Here is a 17,716-nt window from a genome sequence, read left to right on the forward strand (position 1 = left end):
GGACCTTGATTTCCAAAGGAAATGCAAAATTTACTTTCATCAGAGAACATGACTTTGGACCACTCACCAGCAGTCCAGTCCTGTTTCTCTTTAGCCCAGGCAAGACGCTTCTGACGCTGTCTGTGGTTCAAGAGTGGCTTGACACAAGGAATGCGACAGCAGAAACCCATGTCTTTCATACGTCTGTGTGTGGTGGTTCTTGAAGCACTCACTCCAGCTGCAGTCCACTCTTTGTGAATCTCCCCCACATTTTTGAATGGGTTTTGTTTCACAATCCTCTCCAGGGTGCGGTTATCTCTCTTGCTTGTACACTTTTTTCGACCACATCTTTTCCTTCCCTTCGCCTCTCTATTAATGTGCTTGGACACTGAGCTCTGTGAACAGCCAGCCTCTTTAGCGATGACCTTTTGTGTCTTGCCCTCCTTGTGCAAGGTGTCGATGGTCGTCTTTTGGACAACTGTCAAGTCAGCAGTCTTCCCCATGATTGTGTAGCCTATAGAACTAGACTGAAAGACCATTTAAAGGCTTTTGCAGGTGGTTTGAGTTAATTAGCTGATTAGAGTGTGGCACCAGGGGCCATCAATTTTGAACCTTTTCACAATATTCTAATTTTCTGATATGATGAATTTGAGATTTTCATTTGTTGTCATTTGTAATCATCAAAATTAAACAAAATAAACATCTGAAATATATGAGTTTGTATGTAATGTATGAATATAATATACAAGTTTCACTTTTTAAATGGAATTACTGAAATCAATCTACTTTTTCATGATATTCTAATTTTATGACCAGCACCTGTAGAGTGCCTTCTCTGGATTAGGGAGGATGTACTGCCCCTAGTGGAGGAGTTTAAGTATCTTGGGATCTTGTTAATCAAGTAGGGAAAGATGAAGAAAGAGATCAATAGGTGGATTGGTGCGCCATCTGCTGTGAAGCAGGCACTTTACCAGTCCGGTGTGGTAAAGAGAGAGCTGAGCCAAAAGGCAAAGCTCTCAATTTACCAGTCGATCTACGTTCCTACACTCAAGCGGCTGAAATGAGTTTTCTTCGTGGTGTGTCTGGGCTCTCCCTTAGACATAGGGGGAGGAGCTCAGTCATCCGGGGAGGACTCAGAGTAGAATCGCTGCTCCTCCTCATTGAGAGGAGCATGTTGAGGTGGCTCAGGCATTTGATTAGGATGCCTCCTGGACGCCTACCTAGTGAGGTGTTCAGGGCACATCCCACCATAAGGAGATCCAGATCGAGCTCCAGGACATGCTGGAGTGACTATGTTTCTCAGCTGGATTGGGAATGCCTTGTGATTCCCCTGGAGGAGCTGGTCCAAGAGAGGAACCTCTGGGTCTCACTACTGAAGCTGATACCCCCGCAACTCGACCCCAGATAAGAGGAAGAGGACAGAGGGATTAATGTTTAATTTCTGTAAAGCACCTATTTTTGGTGGAAGCTGTTTATAGATCACTGACGTGCCAAAATTTCTGTGCAGTCATATTTGGGATTTCAAGCAGTTATAAATCATACTATCTACAAAGAATCTTGTGAAAATGCAAGGATGAACAAGTGTACAAATAATGCACACCTACAGGACAGCTACAGAGAGATTTATTTATTTTTTGCCTTTTTCTTAAAACGAATCAAATACACAAGCCCAAAGGAGAAGTTGTGATCAGCAAAATCATTAAGTTGTCTGCTCAATGAAGCACTGAGATTTGTTTCACTATTGCCTGATGCGAAAGGTTGCTTGTTCATTTCAAGATGATTTACCTTTTGAAAGACGGGCTTGTTGAAGCTTTATCTGTGCTATCATATTAGCTCTGGTGCCTCCTCTTGCTCCCACTGTCCAAACACTGGTAGGGCAAGCTTTATCCTCCAAGTCACCATTTTTCTTCTTCTGCCAACTTTCAGCCAAAGTATTCCGGTATATCAGACCCCGCCTGGAAGAGACACAGACAGGGGAGGAGTTATCGAGCTGCCGTACTTCCTCCTAACCTGACTCTGGAAACCTTCCGTTGAAGTAATGTTGGGAAGGGGCGAAAATACTGGTTAGCTGATTGGTGATGGACGGGCCAAATAAACCAATCAGATCAACGTAGCATATGACGTACTAACAGAGCGACGACGAAGATGAGCCAATTGATAGATCAAACTCTTGCCGAAACCAGTCCGGAGAAGAGCAAAAACATCTTCTCCTCTGAGAAAACCCTCCAGAGCAGTGTTTTGCTCTTCTTTCAGTGAAGAAATACTGTGTAATTCCGATAAAACTTGCTCGATAGCCACGCTAACGCTAGTTTCATCAGCTGAAGCCGCCATGGTCTTTAGACTGAACTGTCGCGCTTCTCGTTGCGTCACACCTCAACCCGCCTCAAAGCCAACGCTGATTGGACGTTCGTTTGGTGAACGGCTCCAAATTTTCTTTAAAGGAGAGTCTCCAGACTGATCTGCGAGTGAAATCTTGAAAGCTCACGAGATCAGGATGGTCTCACGAGGCTAACTTCCTCCATCATACAACCTGAACCTGTAGAGCTACAGTAGCAGCTACAGTGGTGCATGGAGGAAGTGGTCGCGACCAGTGATGTTGCAACTGCTTACAACTTTAGCATTTCCCTGATGCGATTTATTTAAAAGCACGCTTAAACCGCAGGAACGGTTTTAAGGAAACTTTCACAGTTTTTGAAACTGTGAATTTTGAAACCCAGCAACCGGCGCCTAGTGGTGATACAATATAACAATAGAAAAGATATTGCCAAAATATCGGAAAAATGGTTTACTGTACGCGACAGACCTAAATGCTCAATAAAAATCAGTTTTACCTCTCTGTGTCTTACTTCCTGTATATTGTAAATTACACATTTTTTAACGAGGAATAATTTTACCTCTGAACAAAATTGAACTAGAAAATTCTCGCAATCTTTTCTGTGTAATGTTACCAATTGCTATTGCAATGAAGTATTCGTATATTTAAACAGATATTTGAAATTATTTCCCTGTACTGCAGGTTGCAGTAGATCAGTTGCATGTCTACCATCTGTTTATGAGAGTCAAACCTCTGACTGACAAGATCTCTGGGTGGTGTCCATGCATGTGATCAAGTAAAAGTGTTTATTCGCACTAGTATAGTCTGCCAGGTTTAGTCTCTGTGGGATCATGTAGTTGTAGTGTGACTCAGAGACACAATCAGAATCATTACAATGATGACTCACTAAGATCTCATTCAGATTTTCACAATTATTTCAAAACAGATGAGCACCAAATTATTTATGTCCTTTCAATATTTAGATTTAAAGGTATGCTTATCCATTTTCTGACTAGACATTTCACAGGTATTATCCAGAAGATACTAAGATGAGGAACAAGTATTATTGTAGGAAAGAAAATTATTTGCCCAGATTGTATATTTGAATAAAAATGCCCAAATGATTCCTACCTTCTTAATTATGAGTGGGAAAGCATTTATTGGCTGTTACAGGTACCAAACAGTTATCCTTGATACTAAAAAGCTTCTCAGATGTCCTCACTGGTGTCTTTCATTACGGTGATGAGCTCCAGGTTTTGAGGTTGGAAGGCATTATTATCGTTGCCATTCCTCTTAAACTTTCTCTACAGATTCTTTATGAAATTTAAATCAGGATTCTGGATGCGACACTCTCTTTTATTCACTACGTTAAATTTGTGTTTTGGCTTATGATGTACTGTGGCCTTGTAATTTCCCCAATTCCTCTGCAGACTGCCTGATTTTATTGTTGATAATCTTCCCTTTATCATCCCATTAATTTGATTTGCTGGTTTTTTCGCCAATTACCTGATCAAATCCTATAATCATTAAGTTCTCACCACTGTGTTTGATTTGGGAAATTGTATCTTTGGGAGGTTTATTGGCAGATTTTAATTTCATCTCATCAAAAAATAGAAAACCATGACATTCTGCTTTGCAAAGATGAGACCTAAGAGGACTTCAGTCAGTCTGGGTTGGACAGAAATCCTCAGATGTCATCATCCTAAGCACACGCTTCCCTCAGTGCTACGTCCTCAGCCCCAGCTGTTCACTCTGATGACACACGACTGCATCCCCAGGTTCACCACCAATCACATCATGAAGTTTGCAGACAACACCATGGGGGTGGGCCTCATCAGAGACGACAACGACCTGGAATACAGAGAGGAGGTAGAGCAGCTGGTGGAATGGTGCAAAGATATCAGCCTGATCCTGAATGTGGAGAAGATGAAGGAGATCATTGTTGGCTTCAGGGAGAATCATCCTAACCACGCCCACTGCTTATCAACAGCTCAGCTGTAAAGGTGGTCATCAGCATCAAATTCCTGGGGATGCCCATCACAGACAACCTCACCTGGACCTTAAACACCACATCACTATTCAAAAGGGTACAAAAGCGCATGTACTTCCTGCAGTGGATTAGGAGAGCCTACCTGCCCCCACCCTTCATCATGACCTTCTACAGAAGCACCATAGAGGGCGTTCTGACCAGCTGTCTCACTGTGTGGTGTGGAGGCTGCAGTGCTGCAGACTGGAAGAAACCAAGAAGAGTGGTGAGAACAGCAGAGAGGATCATCCGGGCTCCTTTCCCCTCCATGAAAAGACATTTCATACCACAACTGTGTGTCCCGAGCTCGTAACATCATCAGAGACCCCTCACACCCCCACCATGGACTGTTCTCCCTGCTGCCCTCTGGGAAGAGGCTCCGCAGCATTCAATGCAGGTCCAGGAGATTCTGAAACAGCTTCTTCCCCAACACCATCAGACTGCTAAACTATTGAAAAAAAAAACTCCAAATCGTGTCACAGACTCTGTAATCACACTTAGAACACCAAACCAAAAATACGGCATATCTGCACCATATATATTAATGCTCTGAACTTCCATACCAATGCGTTTTTTTGCACCATGTTTACATTTAATCACTGCTGCATTTTATGGAATGAAAATGTTCATTTACGGTTTGAAAAGCTGTACAAAACAAAAGTTGGTCTTGTACACACAGTGTATACAAATTGACATTAAAATTGTCTTAATCTAAGTCTTTTGTGTCGCTCCGTCTGAGAAGCACTGTGCTTCTTGGTCTGCATCCATGTTGTTTGGGGTTCCATTAGACTATATGCCTTTAGATGTTTCCAAATGCATCAAACACATTCTTTCTTCTTTCCTTCCACCATACTCTTCAAGCTTTTCCACAGTGTTTGATTTCTATTAATGTTTTTTTTTTTTTTTTACAATACTTCTTATTGGGGCCACTAAAAATATTTAAATATAGCTTTCTTTGCCCTTCTTTATCTTTTAAGCAGGGACAATGTCAAGCCATGGGTCTTCACTAAGCCCTTCTTATTCAGCCATCATTTACCATGAATAAAATACAGTTGCTTTTTTCACTTAAGGTAGTAAAAACTGCTTTTCCCATTTAATAAGAGTTGTTATGGGGCTTCAGAACAGCACAGTCAATTTCAAATGCTGTACGACGTTAAATTTTCTCAATTTATTTGTTCATTTTAAAATGAAATATAAGTCAAATAGTAGCATCTTTTTTTTTATTTATTTAGATCTTAAGCATATCTTCGTACCTGCATCCTTTCCTGTCAGAAAAAGAAGAATGGTGGTTGTACTGTTTAATGTGAAATTTTGCTTGCTTCTTAGCTAAAAAACGCTGCCACCTGTATTGCCAATCAAAGGAAACCAGAGATGTGGTCCTCATGGAGAAACTGGTCCTGGATGGCACACGCTGCTCGTACAAAGACCCTCACAATGTGTGTGTGCGTGGAGAGTGTGAGGTTAGTTACTTCTTATGTGTTTCTGTGTGCATCAGATTTAAACTGCTACACTTTTTCTGATCAGCTTCCTTGATTTTCACTAACAGAAGGTGGGCTGTGATGGCGTGGTGGGCTCCTCGAAGCAGGAGGACAAGTGTGGAGTGTGTGGAGGTGACAACTCCAGCTGCGAAACCTTCAAAGACATAATCATGCGGACTGCTAAAAAGCAAGGTAAACAGACGAAGCTGGGTTGGCTACATGTAAAATGAAAAACAGCCTGGCTGTAGGCCTTCCTCCTGTCTATGCTTGAATAAACATCGCCCTCTAGAGGAAAATGTCTGAAAATGACCCTAAACCTCAGGGAAATGTGACCATATGTTTCCATTTGAACCATGCCAAGAGCTTACATCAAAGTTCATGAGCTAATGTTGAGTCTATTATCTAACTCTTGAAGCCGGGGCGGATTTACCTCATGAGAGCAGAATTCCTGGAAGAAGCTGTTTTTTTCAAGCTAAAACTATTAAAAACTTTTCCAGTGAGACTTCTTTTCTGCATAGGTGTTCTGTTAGGAAACTGCTAACTGAGCTCTTTGTTGATTGATGATCTTAGATCCAAAAAAAATCTATTTGAGTGTGTCATTTCCAGGGTTCCTTAAAGTTCTTGAAATCCCCAGAGGAGCAAGGCATTTACTGATTCAGGAGCTGAATGCCACCTCACACACTATTGGTATGTGGCACAATACTTTTATGTTTTGAACAATAGTATTTGTCCCCCCCTTTTTATATAAATACCTGTTTTTTCTTATTCTTCTACAGCTGTTAAAAATGTGGCATCAGGACTGTTTTTCCTAAATGGGGAAAATGAATACCCAGAGTCCCGCTCTGTTATAGAGAAGGGTGTGAAATGGGAGTATGGGATTGATAACGACAAGGAAACCCTTCAGAGCACAGGGCCTCTCAGACATGGGGTTCTAATAATGGTACAAACAACAGCAGTCAAATAAATGTTGGGTTTTATGATGGCAAATCCTAAAGTAAACTAGTTTTTCTTGATCTCTCTCCTAGATGAAATTGCATGGAGATGAGGATGTCATTTTGTCCTATAAATACACGATGAATATGGATGGTGATTCGACTATTTACGACAACATGCTGGTAGAAGACAGTGCCTACGAATGGGCTCCGAAAAAGTGGTCCTATTGCTCCAAAGCTTGTGGTGGAGGTATGGTACATAGTCGAGAAAAAAACATACTATGTAATTCACATTTTCCTCTCCATTATAAATTGCTAAAATTATCTGGTATAAACTTCTCTTTAGGGAAGCAGTATTTGCGATATGGCTGCAGAAGAAAAGTTGACAGCAAGATGGTTCATAAAAGCTTCTGTAACAAGTCCAACATGAAGCCCAGAGGAGATATTAGGAACTGCAACCAAAAGCCCTGTCCTCCACCCATGTATGTATTCATCAGCTTTATCTTGTTCTAGATGGTAAATATAGTCAAATCAGGCAGAGTATTATGACCAGTGCCAGCCTATGTCAAGCACATTTCTTAATATGGCCAATATAAAATAAGTAAAAGCCTCAGAAACAGCCAAGATTGGCCACAACAGGGGCCTCTACAAACAAGTAGAGTTGTTTGTAGAGGCATCTGTGTATAAAACTCCTCCAATATAACATTTTAGAAATAACTGAAACAAGAAAAAAAAAAACGAAACACATTAAACTACATAAAAAACAGAATATCAGTCATTGACAACACTGTAATCATAGACGGCCTATATTGAAATAATTTAAGTTAAAATCTTATACGTTCATACCCTACTTCTTTCCTTAACACAAAATACTAATGTTCCATCAGAGGTCTCAGGAATACAGCTTTCTACCATATGGGTATGAGATTTGTGTACCTCAGTAAATGCAAAACTTTATATCATTAACAGCAAATGTTCTTTGAACAATTATTGATTCTCACATGCTGTAACATTCAAGCATGCATAAAGGAATGTATGCATGCCAGCACCGTAAGATGACTTTAATGATTGATAAGAGCAATGTCCTACATTGGATGTACATAAACCCATGCATGAGTGTGTGCATTCATTCTTTCATCAAACATACCTAATAGGGCCATTGAGTATGGGACAGACAGCAGAGTATAATGCAGCTGGTCCCAATATTATACTAGATCGGATCGGTTTTAGACTACTATCTCTTTCAAATGAAATTATTTTGCATTTTCTTAGTTTTGCCTTCTTTGTCTCTCCTGATTGTGTTCCTTACTTGCAGCTGGGTGACAGGAGAGTGGCAGAACTGCAGCAAATCCTGTGGTAAGACTGGGATGCAAGTACGCTCCGTCACCTGTGTTCAGCCTTCGGAGGACAACACAACACGCCTCATTCACAATAAGCACTGCAGCGATGACCGTCCAGAGTCCCGCAGGTCCTGCAACAGACATCCCTGCCCTACGCAGTGGAGAGTTGGCCCCTGGTCACAAGTACGCAACTAAGACATGGATCATTATAAGATATTTAATGTTTTCCCCTAATTTGATTTATCTGTAATACATTGTTATGGCAACTGAATTTCACATGTTATTATGCACTTCCAGTGTTCAGTGACATGTGGAAATGGGACGCAGCAGAGGCAGGCACTGTGCCACACCAGAGACAACACCATTGGACTCTGTCTAGACAGCAAACCTGATACCATAAGAGTTTGTCGCCTGGAACCATGTCGCAGTAGGTGTTAAATAAACTCCCCTGCATGAAGAATCTTCCAGTTGGAGTTTACAAAATAACAATTAGATACTATTTAAGTGGAAACTCTCTGTAGAATATTGACAAAATTTTAGTCGAATCCCAGACAGGTTGGTATTTATAACATCTAACTAAAAAGGGTTACTTTTAAACAATTTACCAACCTAATGCACATCACCATGACAGAAATTGAATGAACATCATTATAAAGGCCGATCAGTGCTGAAGAAAATAATAACCTATTTTATTTCTTCACATAATCTGGTTGCTTCGGCTTTGACTAGATTTAGATTAATGCATCAGTTACAATCAGTATCAGCTGAGTACATAAAGGGTCTTTGTGACTTTTTTGATAAATATTGTTAGGTTTCTCCAGACGTTCTGCTTGAAATGATCTGTATAACTCCTAAAAGGAGCAATGCCTACATCTCTGCTATTTAAATACATAGATGAGCAAATTTAAATATGGAGAATAAACAAAACAACCCGCTTTGATGCAGTTTTTGTTATACTGGAGGTTGCTAACCTACAGTAACCAAACTTCCAGCAGTTACTGCCAGGACTAAGGTGGATATATACATTTACATGAAAGGGCGCAGGCAAATTTAGAAAATGACAGTTTACTAAAATATATATTTTATTTCTGTAAGCATAAATAACCAGTGTGGACATATTTAGTAAAAGTTGTAACAGCTGTGTAAAAACAAAAAACCTGACCTGTATTTGACTCACCATAATCTTACCATTCCTGTGTCTTGTTTGCAGAGGGCTCATCAGACCTTAACAAGAATGGCAACATTCTGATCCAGTGGCTTTCCCGGCCCAACCCAAACTACCCCAGGATCTCATCACGTAAAACCCCCCTCTATAGCTCCCAGCCCAGCCTTCACATCGACAGCATGTCTGTCCTCTGCTGGGCCCTGCCCATCTCTGTCCTCCTGTCTTTGCAGGGCCGGCCCCGGCTGGCCCCCTGACCTGCCCTTCCTGCTGCGCCTTGTGCCTGTGCCCACGCCCGTGTGAGCGAGTGGCAAAGCTTTCGCTTCTCTTCTGGGGGGGGATGTTGTCTCTCTCTCTCTCTCTGTGTCTGAGGCGGCTCTGACCGGGGGAGGTCTCTGGCTCCTGTGTGTGCTAGTTGGTTCTCTCTTGCTCTGTCTCTCTTTATCTATCTCTCCACTGTGGAGCATTGTGTTGTAACCCCTGGCCAGTCGAAAACTTAAAAGATCAACAAAAAAATTTTGGTGTGAAAAGGATTCGAAGTGGCAAACGGGTTTTCACTGACACCTCCTCTGATGTGACAAAGGGCCGTTCATGTGTAAGGGAACCCCTTCTCTGCATTCGGTGGCCGTGATTTGCGCGAGCTCGCTGCGTGTCGTTATGGGTTACCACACCTGTGACGCAGCAGGGCTTTTCTGTTCTTGATTTATTATTTTTTTTATTTTTTTGTAGCGCACAGTTCGTGTGGGAGAAAAGAGATGTGAAAATATTCAGAAATGGTATATAAATATATCTATATAAAAAATATTTATATCTTAAAAAAATGAAAGCTTTATTGTGAATGTGATCTGAGGACATATTTGCTTAAGTGCTCATCTTGACATCTCAGTTCCAGGTGGGGATGAAAATGGAGCTCCCATTTCAGATTAACAGGAACTCAGCACAGGGACATGAAGTAATGGGATCCTCTTTTTGGGAGTGATTTTATTTTTGCAAAGTTGAACTGGGTGGTGAAAAACTGTGAAGGATGATAAGAAAAAAAAGAATAATAAAAAAAAAAAACAGGTTAGTTTGACCACTTGAGGTTGCTTCCCATTCCACCTCATCATCAGCCATCCTCTCTTTGACTGTTATACAAAAGTTCAATAAATGCAGCTTATTTGTGCTTGCAGACTTTAAACAAATACATCTATAAATATATTTGTATTTATATATATCTATAAATCTAAATCTATATAAGTACCAATAATATTAATAACATTTTACCATGAATAAGCTGTAGCTTATTTGCCTAAAACCTTTGGACTGCTATTGATCGCTTAGATCCTTGACTGTTATGTGTATTTTTTTAAATAATTTTACATGAATACAGATAAATATTTAATAAAAGGCAAAGTGTTTTGTGGGAGAACGGGTTCGACCCATATTATGCAGGACTTGGTCAGTTAGTTGCCTATCCATTCGCTCAGATGGATCAGTGGTGTTGCTGTTGCTTCTTGTTTTTCTTTCAGGATAGGATCACCTTTTGTCATGCACATTTGCATCTATCACCTGGATGTTTGGACACGTGCTTGTGCAAGCGTGCATCTGTCACTGTGCGCATCCACGAGTGCATGTGCATAGGGTGGATGTGCATCCCGTCATGTGTGAGTGTGTGCGCGTGGGTGCTAAATCATCTGGGCTTTTAACACACTGCGATCAGATACAGAAATACCTCATAAACTTTGATTTTGAGTCGGGTGGTCTCACTTTTTTTTTTTTTTTTTTTTTTTGACGAACATTAACCACATGAACAATGCCTTATCTTGGATTGAATGTAATGGCATTTATCTGTGAAAGAGATGGCTTTACTCATTCAAAGTTTCACTCGGAATAGAGGCAGCTTCAAACCAACTTAAAAAAAAACTCACAACCGCCAACCATCATAACCTACGAGGCTGATGTCGGACCAGTGTCCGACTACCGGAAAGGATTTTCAAAGGGCCTAGGGTACTGACACATATGGCATCTTGGAAAACAAAAAAAAAGAAAAGAACACTTCAGACTTGTCATTGTATTGTGATCACATATTTCTGTTGTGACTATGTAGCGAGCTATCCAAGGTTTCCTTCTGCTGGAGTTGGACTGTAAGAGACCAAGCCAGACCTAGCAGTGCGATACTGTATATAAAATTGGTGTTGACTGTATTTAATAATGTTCATGACTGTTATCTTCTTCTATAATATTCTATACTATGGGTAACTGTTTTGTGGCTTCACTGGCCTGCTGCGTTGGGCTGGCTAATGTTCGAAGAAACATTCAGATGGACTACGTGCACTGCGTCTATATGCACTTTGATTTATCAGGGAAATTTTATTAATGTTTTGTAAATGTTTCATATGACACTTAATGTGCCATTCCAGTTTTTACATCATCATGAAAATTATGTATTTTCTTTAAAAAGCAAATATAATTTATGTACTTCATGTTTTCTTTCTCAGTCAATTAACAGATTGACTTGTTGATTTTCAAGTAATCAAGTGTTTTACCACAGTGACTGTGAACTTGTAACTTTCGATACAGTTGAATTATTTTTCTTAAGTAAAAAAAAAAAAAAAAAAACTATATATCTATATAATGAGCTGGAGGTGGAGACATACATCTCATTGTTTCAGTTCCTGTCATTATCAACAGCAAAGTTGTATCAATAAAAATGTTTTAAAAAGTGTGACTTTTCACTCTGTAGGAATTTTTAAACAATGTAGTTAGACCAATTAAATATGTAATGTGTGTAAATGAAGCACAGCATAACATGGTTTGATCAGGATTCCAATTAACTTGTGAAAGTCTGGACGCTTCAGGATCTCCTTATCAACTACTTTTGTTTTTATAGTAAGCAGACATCGTGGTTAACTTGACTAAGAAAATCCCAATAATGTGTTGATAAATCTTCACATGACACACACTTGGTGATAAGATTTCATAAACATCCACTGTATGAATTGAGACTTATAGATACAGTCCTCAATCTCATAACTTGGTTTTTGCAAACCTAATGCTGGCCTTTTTCGATCTGTTTTAATATTGATAATTGACAATTTGATATATTCCAGTTTATCTCAAATAGCCACAGAATTTCAGAGTTTTTGTGTGCATTTCTCTAGAAGCCGAAGCCACAGCTTAATAGCTCCCATATAGAAGAGTCAACAAGGTTGACAAAAATCAACAAAATAATGTCAAGGAACTATAACACTTCTTTGCAAGTTGTATGCATTAAATTAGTGTGATTAAGAAAAAAGAACAGACCATATAAAAGTTGTCTATGCATCTTGCTGTTGGCATGGAAGACAAAGACATGCCCAGATCTGAAACCACTACTTGGAGGTAGGGTGACCAGATCTAGAAAAATCAAATGTTGGACAACTAGAATGCTTATGAATGCTCTGCGTTTCTTTTGTGACCCATTTTTACATTGTTGCTTTACACTGTGCTCAAATCTAAAAATTATTTTGGAAAAATCCGTGAGAATCTTCTTTGACTAACCTCACCCAGTTATGAACTGTTCCACAGTCCTTGTTGTGGCTGGTTTTATCATTCTTTAAACTTAATTCCCATCCTATTGTATGTTAAAATCTTTTACCTGTTCCCCATTTAACAGAACTGTGTGCAGCTTGGTCATGACGTGGGAACTGTGTGACAATAGCTGCAGCTCTACTTTCTTTGCATTTAGGAAAAGCTCCTTTGAATTTTTGCTATCCAATTTTTTTGTAATTTCATGCAATTAACCATTGCTTTGATTTGTGGGATGGTGGGACAGAAGGGGAAAATGTGTGATTTTCTCACACAAGTTATTTAGGCACATCTGGTCACCCTACTTGGAGGTTAATTTGGACTTCCCTAGTTTCTTTGTAGTGTGTGGTGAAGTTTTTACATTAAACTGCTGATCAAGATTAAGGTCTTATTCTTAGACAGGAGAAATGCATTATTTTCAACTGAAGACTGGCTTTTATTTTCTTCTATTTCAGCTGCTCTGCACTAATATGATGACTGTTCTTAAGATTTTCCTCCTTTACCTTCATGCATTCTTTGTTGATGGTCTGGCTTTACTTCTTGATTTTGCTAGTTACACAAAAATTGTATTTTATTAAGTACAACCTTTAACATTCTATATGTCTATATTGCAAATTACACATTGCTATTTTTTGTTCCTATTTTGAGGTCATTGTCTCTCCTTCACAGGCCTGCCATGTAAGGGAGACCGCTCGCTGTTCTGTCTTATGGAGGCTCTTCAGCGCCGCTGTTTCCTACCGGATTACTGGCGCTTATGCTGCAAGACGTGCAGCAGCATCAACATCACCAAACCTGGACCTAACCCCGCTGCTACATCTACCCTTAGTAGCACTGCCCCCAGTAATACTGTCACCCCTACTCCATCTATAAATCTCCTGAGCTTAATCCTAACCACCTCTCAACTCACTAAAGGAATACTTACCACTCAATTGGCTACAACTAGCTCTCCTTTCCTCCAGACCAAATCTGCTTCTGCTGCTACCCCACCCCTCCAGGACACCACAACCCAAACCTTTCATCCCACATCTTCTCTGAGAGCCACAAAAATAATTCCTTCTCATCTTCCAGCTACAACCAGTTTGCCTTTCATCTCCACCTCTTCTAGCACTTTTTCAACTTCTGCAACCCCAAATTTTCCAGCTTCTACATCTGAAACCATCCATTCCTCTACACCAACTGCAACAAAAGTAATTCCAACTCCTCCACCAGCTGAAACAGGCGTTTTTCTCCTCCCCACCACTGTGCCTACTATCAACACTGTGTTTTATACAAATCATCCCAATGCTGACATCACAGATCTGATGCTACAGAGTTCCTCAGCTACGTCAGCAGCTGGAACAAGTGCCGAATTCCTTACACCAAAGCCCACTCCCGTAACAAGTCTCAAGGAGAGTAGTACCGTTATAGTAAACACACTTAAAAGCAATCCTAAAAAGAACATTCAGCCACAAAACAAAAAAACTCTGGTTCCTTCAAAGGAAAGTGTAAAAAAGGAAATAACACAAAGAAATACTACAGAAAAATATGTTTCACCAAAGAAAAATCTTCAAAAGAAGACCCCTCCAAAGGATATATCTCAAAAAAAGACAATTCCAGTGAAGAAAACGGCAAAAAACACCAAACCACCAAGCAGTGATCCCAAAAAAACAATTCTGCCAAACCCACCTATGAAAAAGACCACTCTAGCAAATAACACCAGACCACCAAACCCTCATGCAAAGAAGAAAACTCCCCTAAATAATACTCCAAAGAAAACTATTCAATCAAAGACTAATGGGGAAAAAATTTGTCCACCAATCACAAACCCTACAGTCAAAAAGACAACTTTAGCGAAAACTGTGCTAAGAACAAATACTTCATCAAAGTATAAAGTAAAAAAAACAAATCCACCAAACATTAGTCCCAAAAATGAATCTACACTGAATAATTCTCCAATAAAGAACGTTCCAGGCATTAACCCTCCCCACAAGAAAACTAATGGGGAAAAAATTAGTCCACCGAACACAAACCCTACAGTCAAAAAGACAACTTTAGCGAAAACTGTGCTAAGAACAAATACTTCATCAAAGTATAAAGTAAAAAAAACAAATCCACCAAACATTAGTCCCAAAAATGAATCTACACTGAATAATTCTCCAATAAAGAACATTCCAGGCATTAACCCTCCCCACAAGAAAACTCCAAACATCTCTTCTATAAAAAAGCCTCCATTAAAAACCATGCCAGAAAAGAAAACTAAACCGTTACCTAAAAAGCAGGTTGATTTAAAGACCAATCCTAAAAAAACTCCAGAGTCAAAGAAAATTGTCACAAAGCAATCTCAAACAAAGACGAACATTAAAAACAGCCAAAAACAAGTATCAAAAGATGCCATAAAGTCAAACATAAATGTCAAACAGAGTAAAGTTAAGGAGATAAAGATCAATCCAAAACACAAAACCTCACCGGGCACACCGCCCACCCCAGATGAGGTTTTTACCTCCGCTATTTCTCACAACCGCATAGTAGAAGGGACAGTGTTGAACTTTCCTTCCTCTAAGTCAAAGATTAGCCCAACGGACATTAATAGGGACATTTTGTTCACGGACGATGCCCCATCCATTCACCTCGTTAGCACAGACGCAACGACACCTGGCCCTTTTGATGATTTCCTAAAATCCTCTTATGACGTTAGCCCTGAGGCTGTCACAGCGACTATGCCATATAGCGAGATCACAGTGACATTTCCAAGTGGCAATACCATTAAAGAGTCCTACAGCAATTTGGGAGTGCAGGAAGACGGTGACTCCATGGATATCGCAACTATAAACGGAGAGGACACAACAGAGCTAGCCCCATCCCCTGGGATGGACCTGTCTGAACTCATTCCTGTAGTTGAATCCATTCCAGCGACAACTTCAGACCTTCCTGGTACCCCTGTTCCCACCTTGGTCCTTCACACAAATGAAGAACAAACAACAGTAACCTATGAAATGATCCCCACTTCGAAGCATCAGCAAATAGCTGAGGAGAACAATGAGAGAAACTCAATCGATGTGTTTGATAACAGTGTTGTTAGTGTGACCGGTGACATCTCTCAAAACAATCTGATCCCAAAGCACCGGGTCAGTCTCAGAGAAAGAACCAGGAACAAACGGATACAAGAACTTCTGGAGGAGAAGCGAAATTTTCTCCTCAGGATGAAAAGGGGTCCTGCCTAATAACTGAACAGCCATTCCCAAATCTCTTATAGAGATAAACTCTTCTTGACTGCAACAATGTTTTATATCAGGCCAGCTAAAGAAAATATCTCCTAGAGTCAAGCAAAATGCATCTTTATTTAAAGGTATAGTGGAGGATTTTCGAGAATATTTGAAAAGACCACTCTCCCCTTTAAAAAAAAAGGGACATGCACAACCCTGTACCCTCTCCCGTTTGGGAATGTCTATTAAACGCGTGCCCATTTTTACTCGTGCATGCTAAAAGTTGCTGTTTGCATCCCTTATACAGGCTTACTTTCGAAAACAAGATTTGCAATTTTTCCACTATGTGAGACTCACCACCGGAAAGATAGCTACCTGGGGACGAGCACATGGGAGGGCCTTATGTAAACATATCACCAGAATGATTGACAATTAGGAGGACCACTTATTTTGATGATCCAAATGGAACCTCCATCCTACGTTATACCTTTACTTTTTTCTCATTGAATATCATGCTAAATATTGCCGATTTGGTGCATTTTAGCATGCCTTTAAACAGGGTTAAAGTTGCACAGGGCCTTTGAAAAGCCAAGTTACTTTTTATTCTCTTCACATCAAAATATGTTATCTAAGAATTCAGTCTCCCTGTAGATATGATGTAAATATTGTTTTATAAGTACCCATAAAACAGAGTTTAGCACCTTTATTTTCGAGATTATATTTAATGTTACTGCTAATGATTCAACCAGCCCTTTAGATTTAAGTGTCTTCTTGTGAGATTAAATATTTGTTGCCCTGGAAATATTAGATATTTTCAAAGTTCCTAGAGTAATAAATGCAATTTTAATTTTCACGCTTGTTAGAATGGTGCCATTTCCAAAGCAGATGTTTTCTGTAAGGATTCTAAACTCTCAGGAATCTAAAGTGTGAAAGATTAATTAAAGGTAGTTGCAAATGTTTGGTGCTTAAACTTCCCACCGAGCAAAGTGGAATTCACAGTCATGAGGGAAATAATCATTTAATGACTCTTTTTTTCTTCCTTAAGTCAGTAATGGTGCTTTGTTCATCAATGTTGCTAAAAGTTAAAACATTTCTCATGCATTTATTCATTCAAGAAAAGAAAAGAAAGAAAAAAAAATTCATCATATCTTCGCCAAACCTCTGAAGGCCAGTCTGTTTCTTTCGCTCTTAAAAGTTGTATTATTTGTACATGTTTAATTTAATGCATCAGAAAAATCACCTATCTTTCTGTACTATATATGTACATAAGAAAAGAAGTTAATGTAAAATATTTATTAAAGTTTAAATACCTTTGATATTTTGCAATTTATCTGAGTTGTGAGATTTCCTTTTTTTTTTTTCAAAAGATACTTTCTCATCATAGTTTTTTTTTTTTTTTCTCAATATTATTTTTCAATGCGAGGCGGCCATATTTGACAGCCAGGGGGAGACAGAATCATACTGCTCGCTTGCAGAACTCTTCGTATCTGTGGTTGTTTCTAAGACTTACTTTACAATAACAACAAAATGGTATTATAAAGTAATCAAAGCATATACAACTATACTATGCTTTCTTTGGTTATTGTATGCATTATCTGATATTTTAAACAGCTTTTTCACCAAGTTTAACTATTGAATTACACAAATGCCTGAATCCATTCTAACCCCAGATTACATGGCTTTTACTAACCCTTCCTTTGTTTCATTTAATATTTCTACATAGTCGGTCATTTCAGGTTTTATGCCCCCAGTTGCCT

The 17,716-nt window shown here is 39.5% G+C and overlaps 1 protein-coding gene across 3 annotated transcripts in view; it reads left to right on the forward strand.

The window, feature by feature from the left end:
• LOC119792493 (A disintegrin and metalloproteinase with thrombospondin motifs 2-like) overlaps positions 1-17,275 on the forward strand; it is a 48,783-nt gene extending 31,508 nt beyond the window's left edge. For 2 of the 3 annotated variants that reach the window (XM_038299141.1, XM_038299142.1), the window contains 9 exons: positions 5,646-5,779; positions 5,866-5,989; positions 6,404-6,484; positions 6,574-6,737; positions 6,823-6,979; positions 7,076-7,211; positions 8,045-8,252; positions 8,367-8,496; positions 9,280-11,935. In XM_038299141.1, coding sequence (XP_038155069.1) covers positions 5,646-5,779; positions 5,866-5,989; positions 6,404-6,484; positions 6,574-6,737; positions 6,823-6,979; positions 7,076-7,211; positions 8,045-8,252; positions 8,367-8,496; positions 9,280-9,488 — 1,343 coding nt within the window. In that variant the 3' untranslated portion in view covers positions 9,489-11,935. Of the gene's footprint in view, positions 1-5,645; positions 5,780-5,865; positions 5,990-6,403; positions 6,485-6,573; positions 6,738-6,822; positions 6,980-7,075; positions 7,212-8,044; positions 8,253-8,366; positions 8,497-9,279; positions 11,936-13,446 lie in introns of those variants that run through there. The other variant, XM_038299140.1, reaches the window with a different exon arrangement.
• Positions 17,276-17,716: the final 441 nt, after the last annotated feature.

The sequence above is a fragment of the Cyprinodon tularosa genome, unplaced genomic scaffold (genome assembly GCF_016077235.1).
Source record: "Cyprinodon tularosa strain WSP-4 unplaced genomic scaffold, ASM1607723v1 ctg42, whole genome shotgun sequence".
NCBI lineage: Eukaryota > Metazoa > Chordata > Actinopteri > Cyprinodontiformes > Cyprinodontidae > Cyprinodon > Cyprinodon tularosa.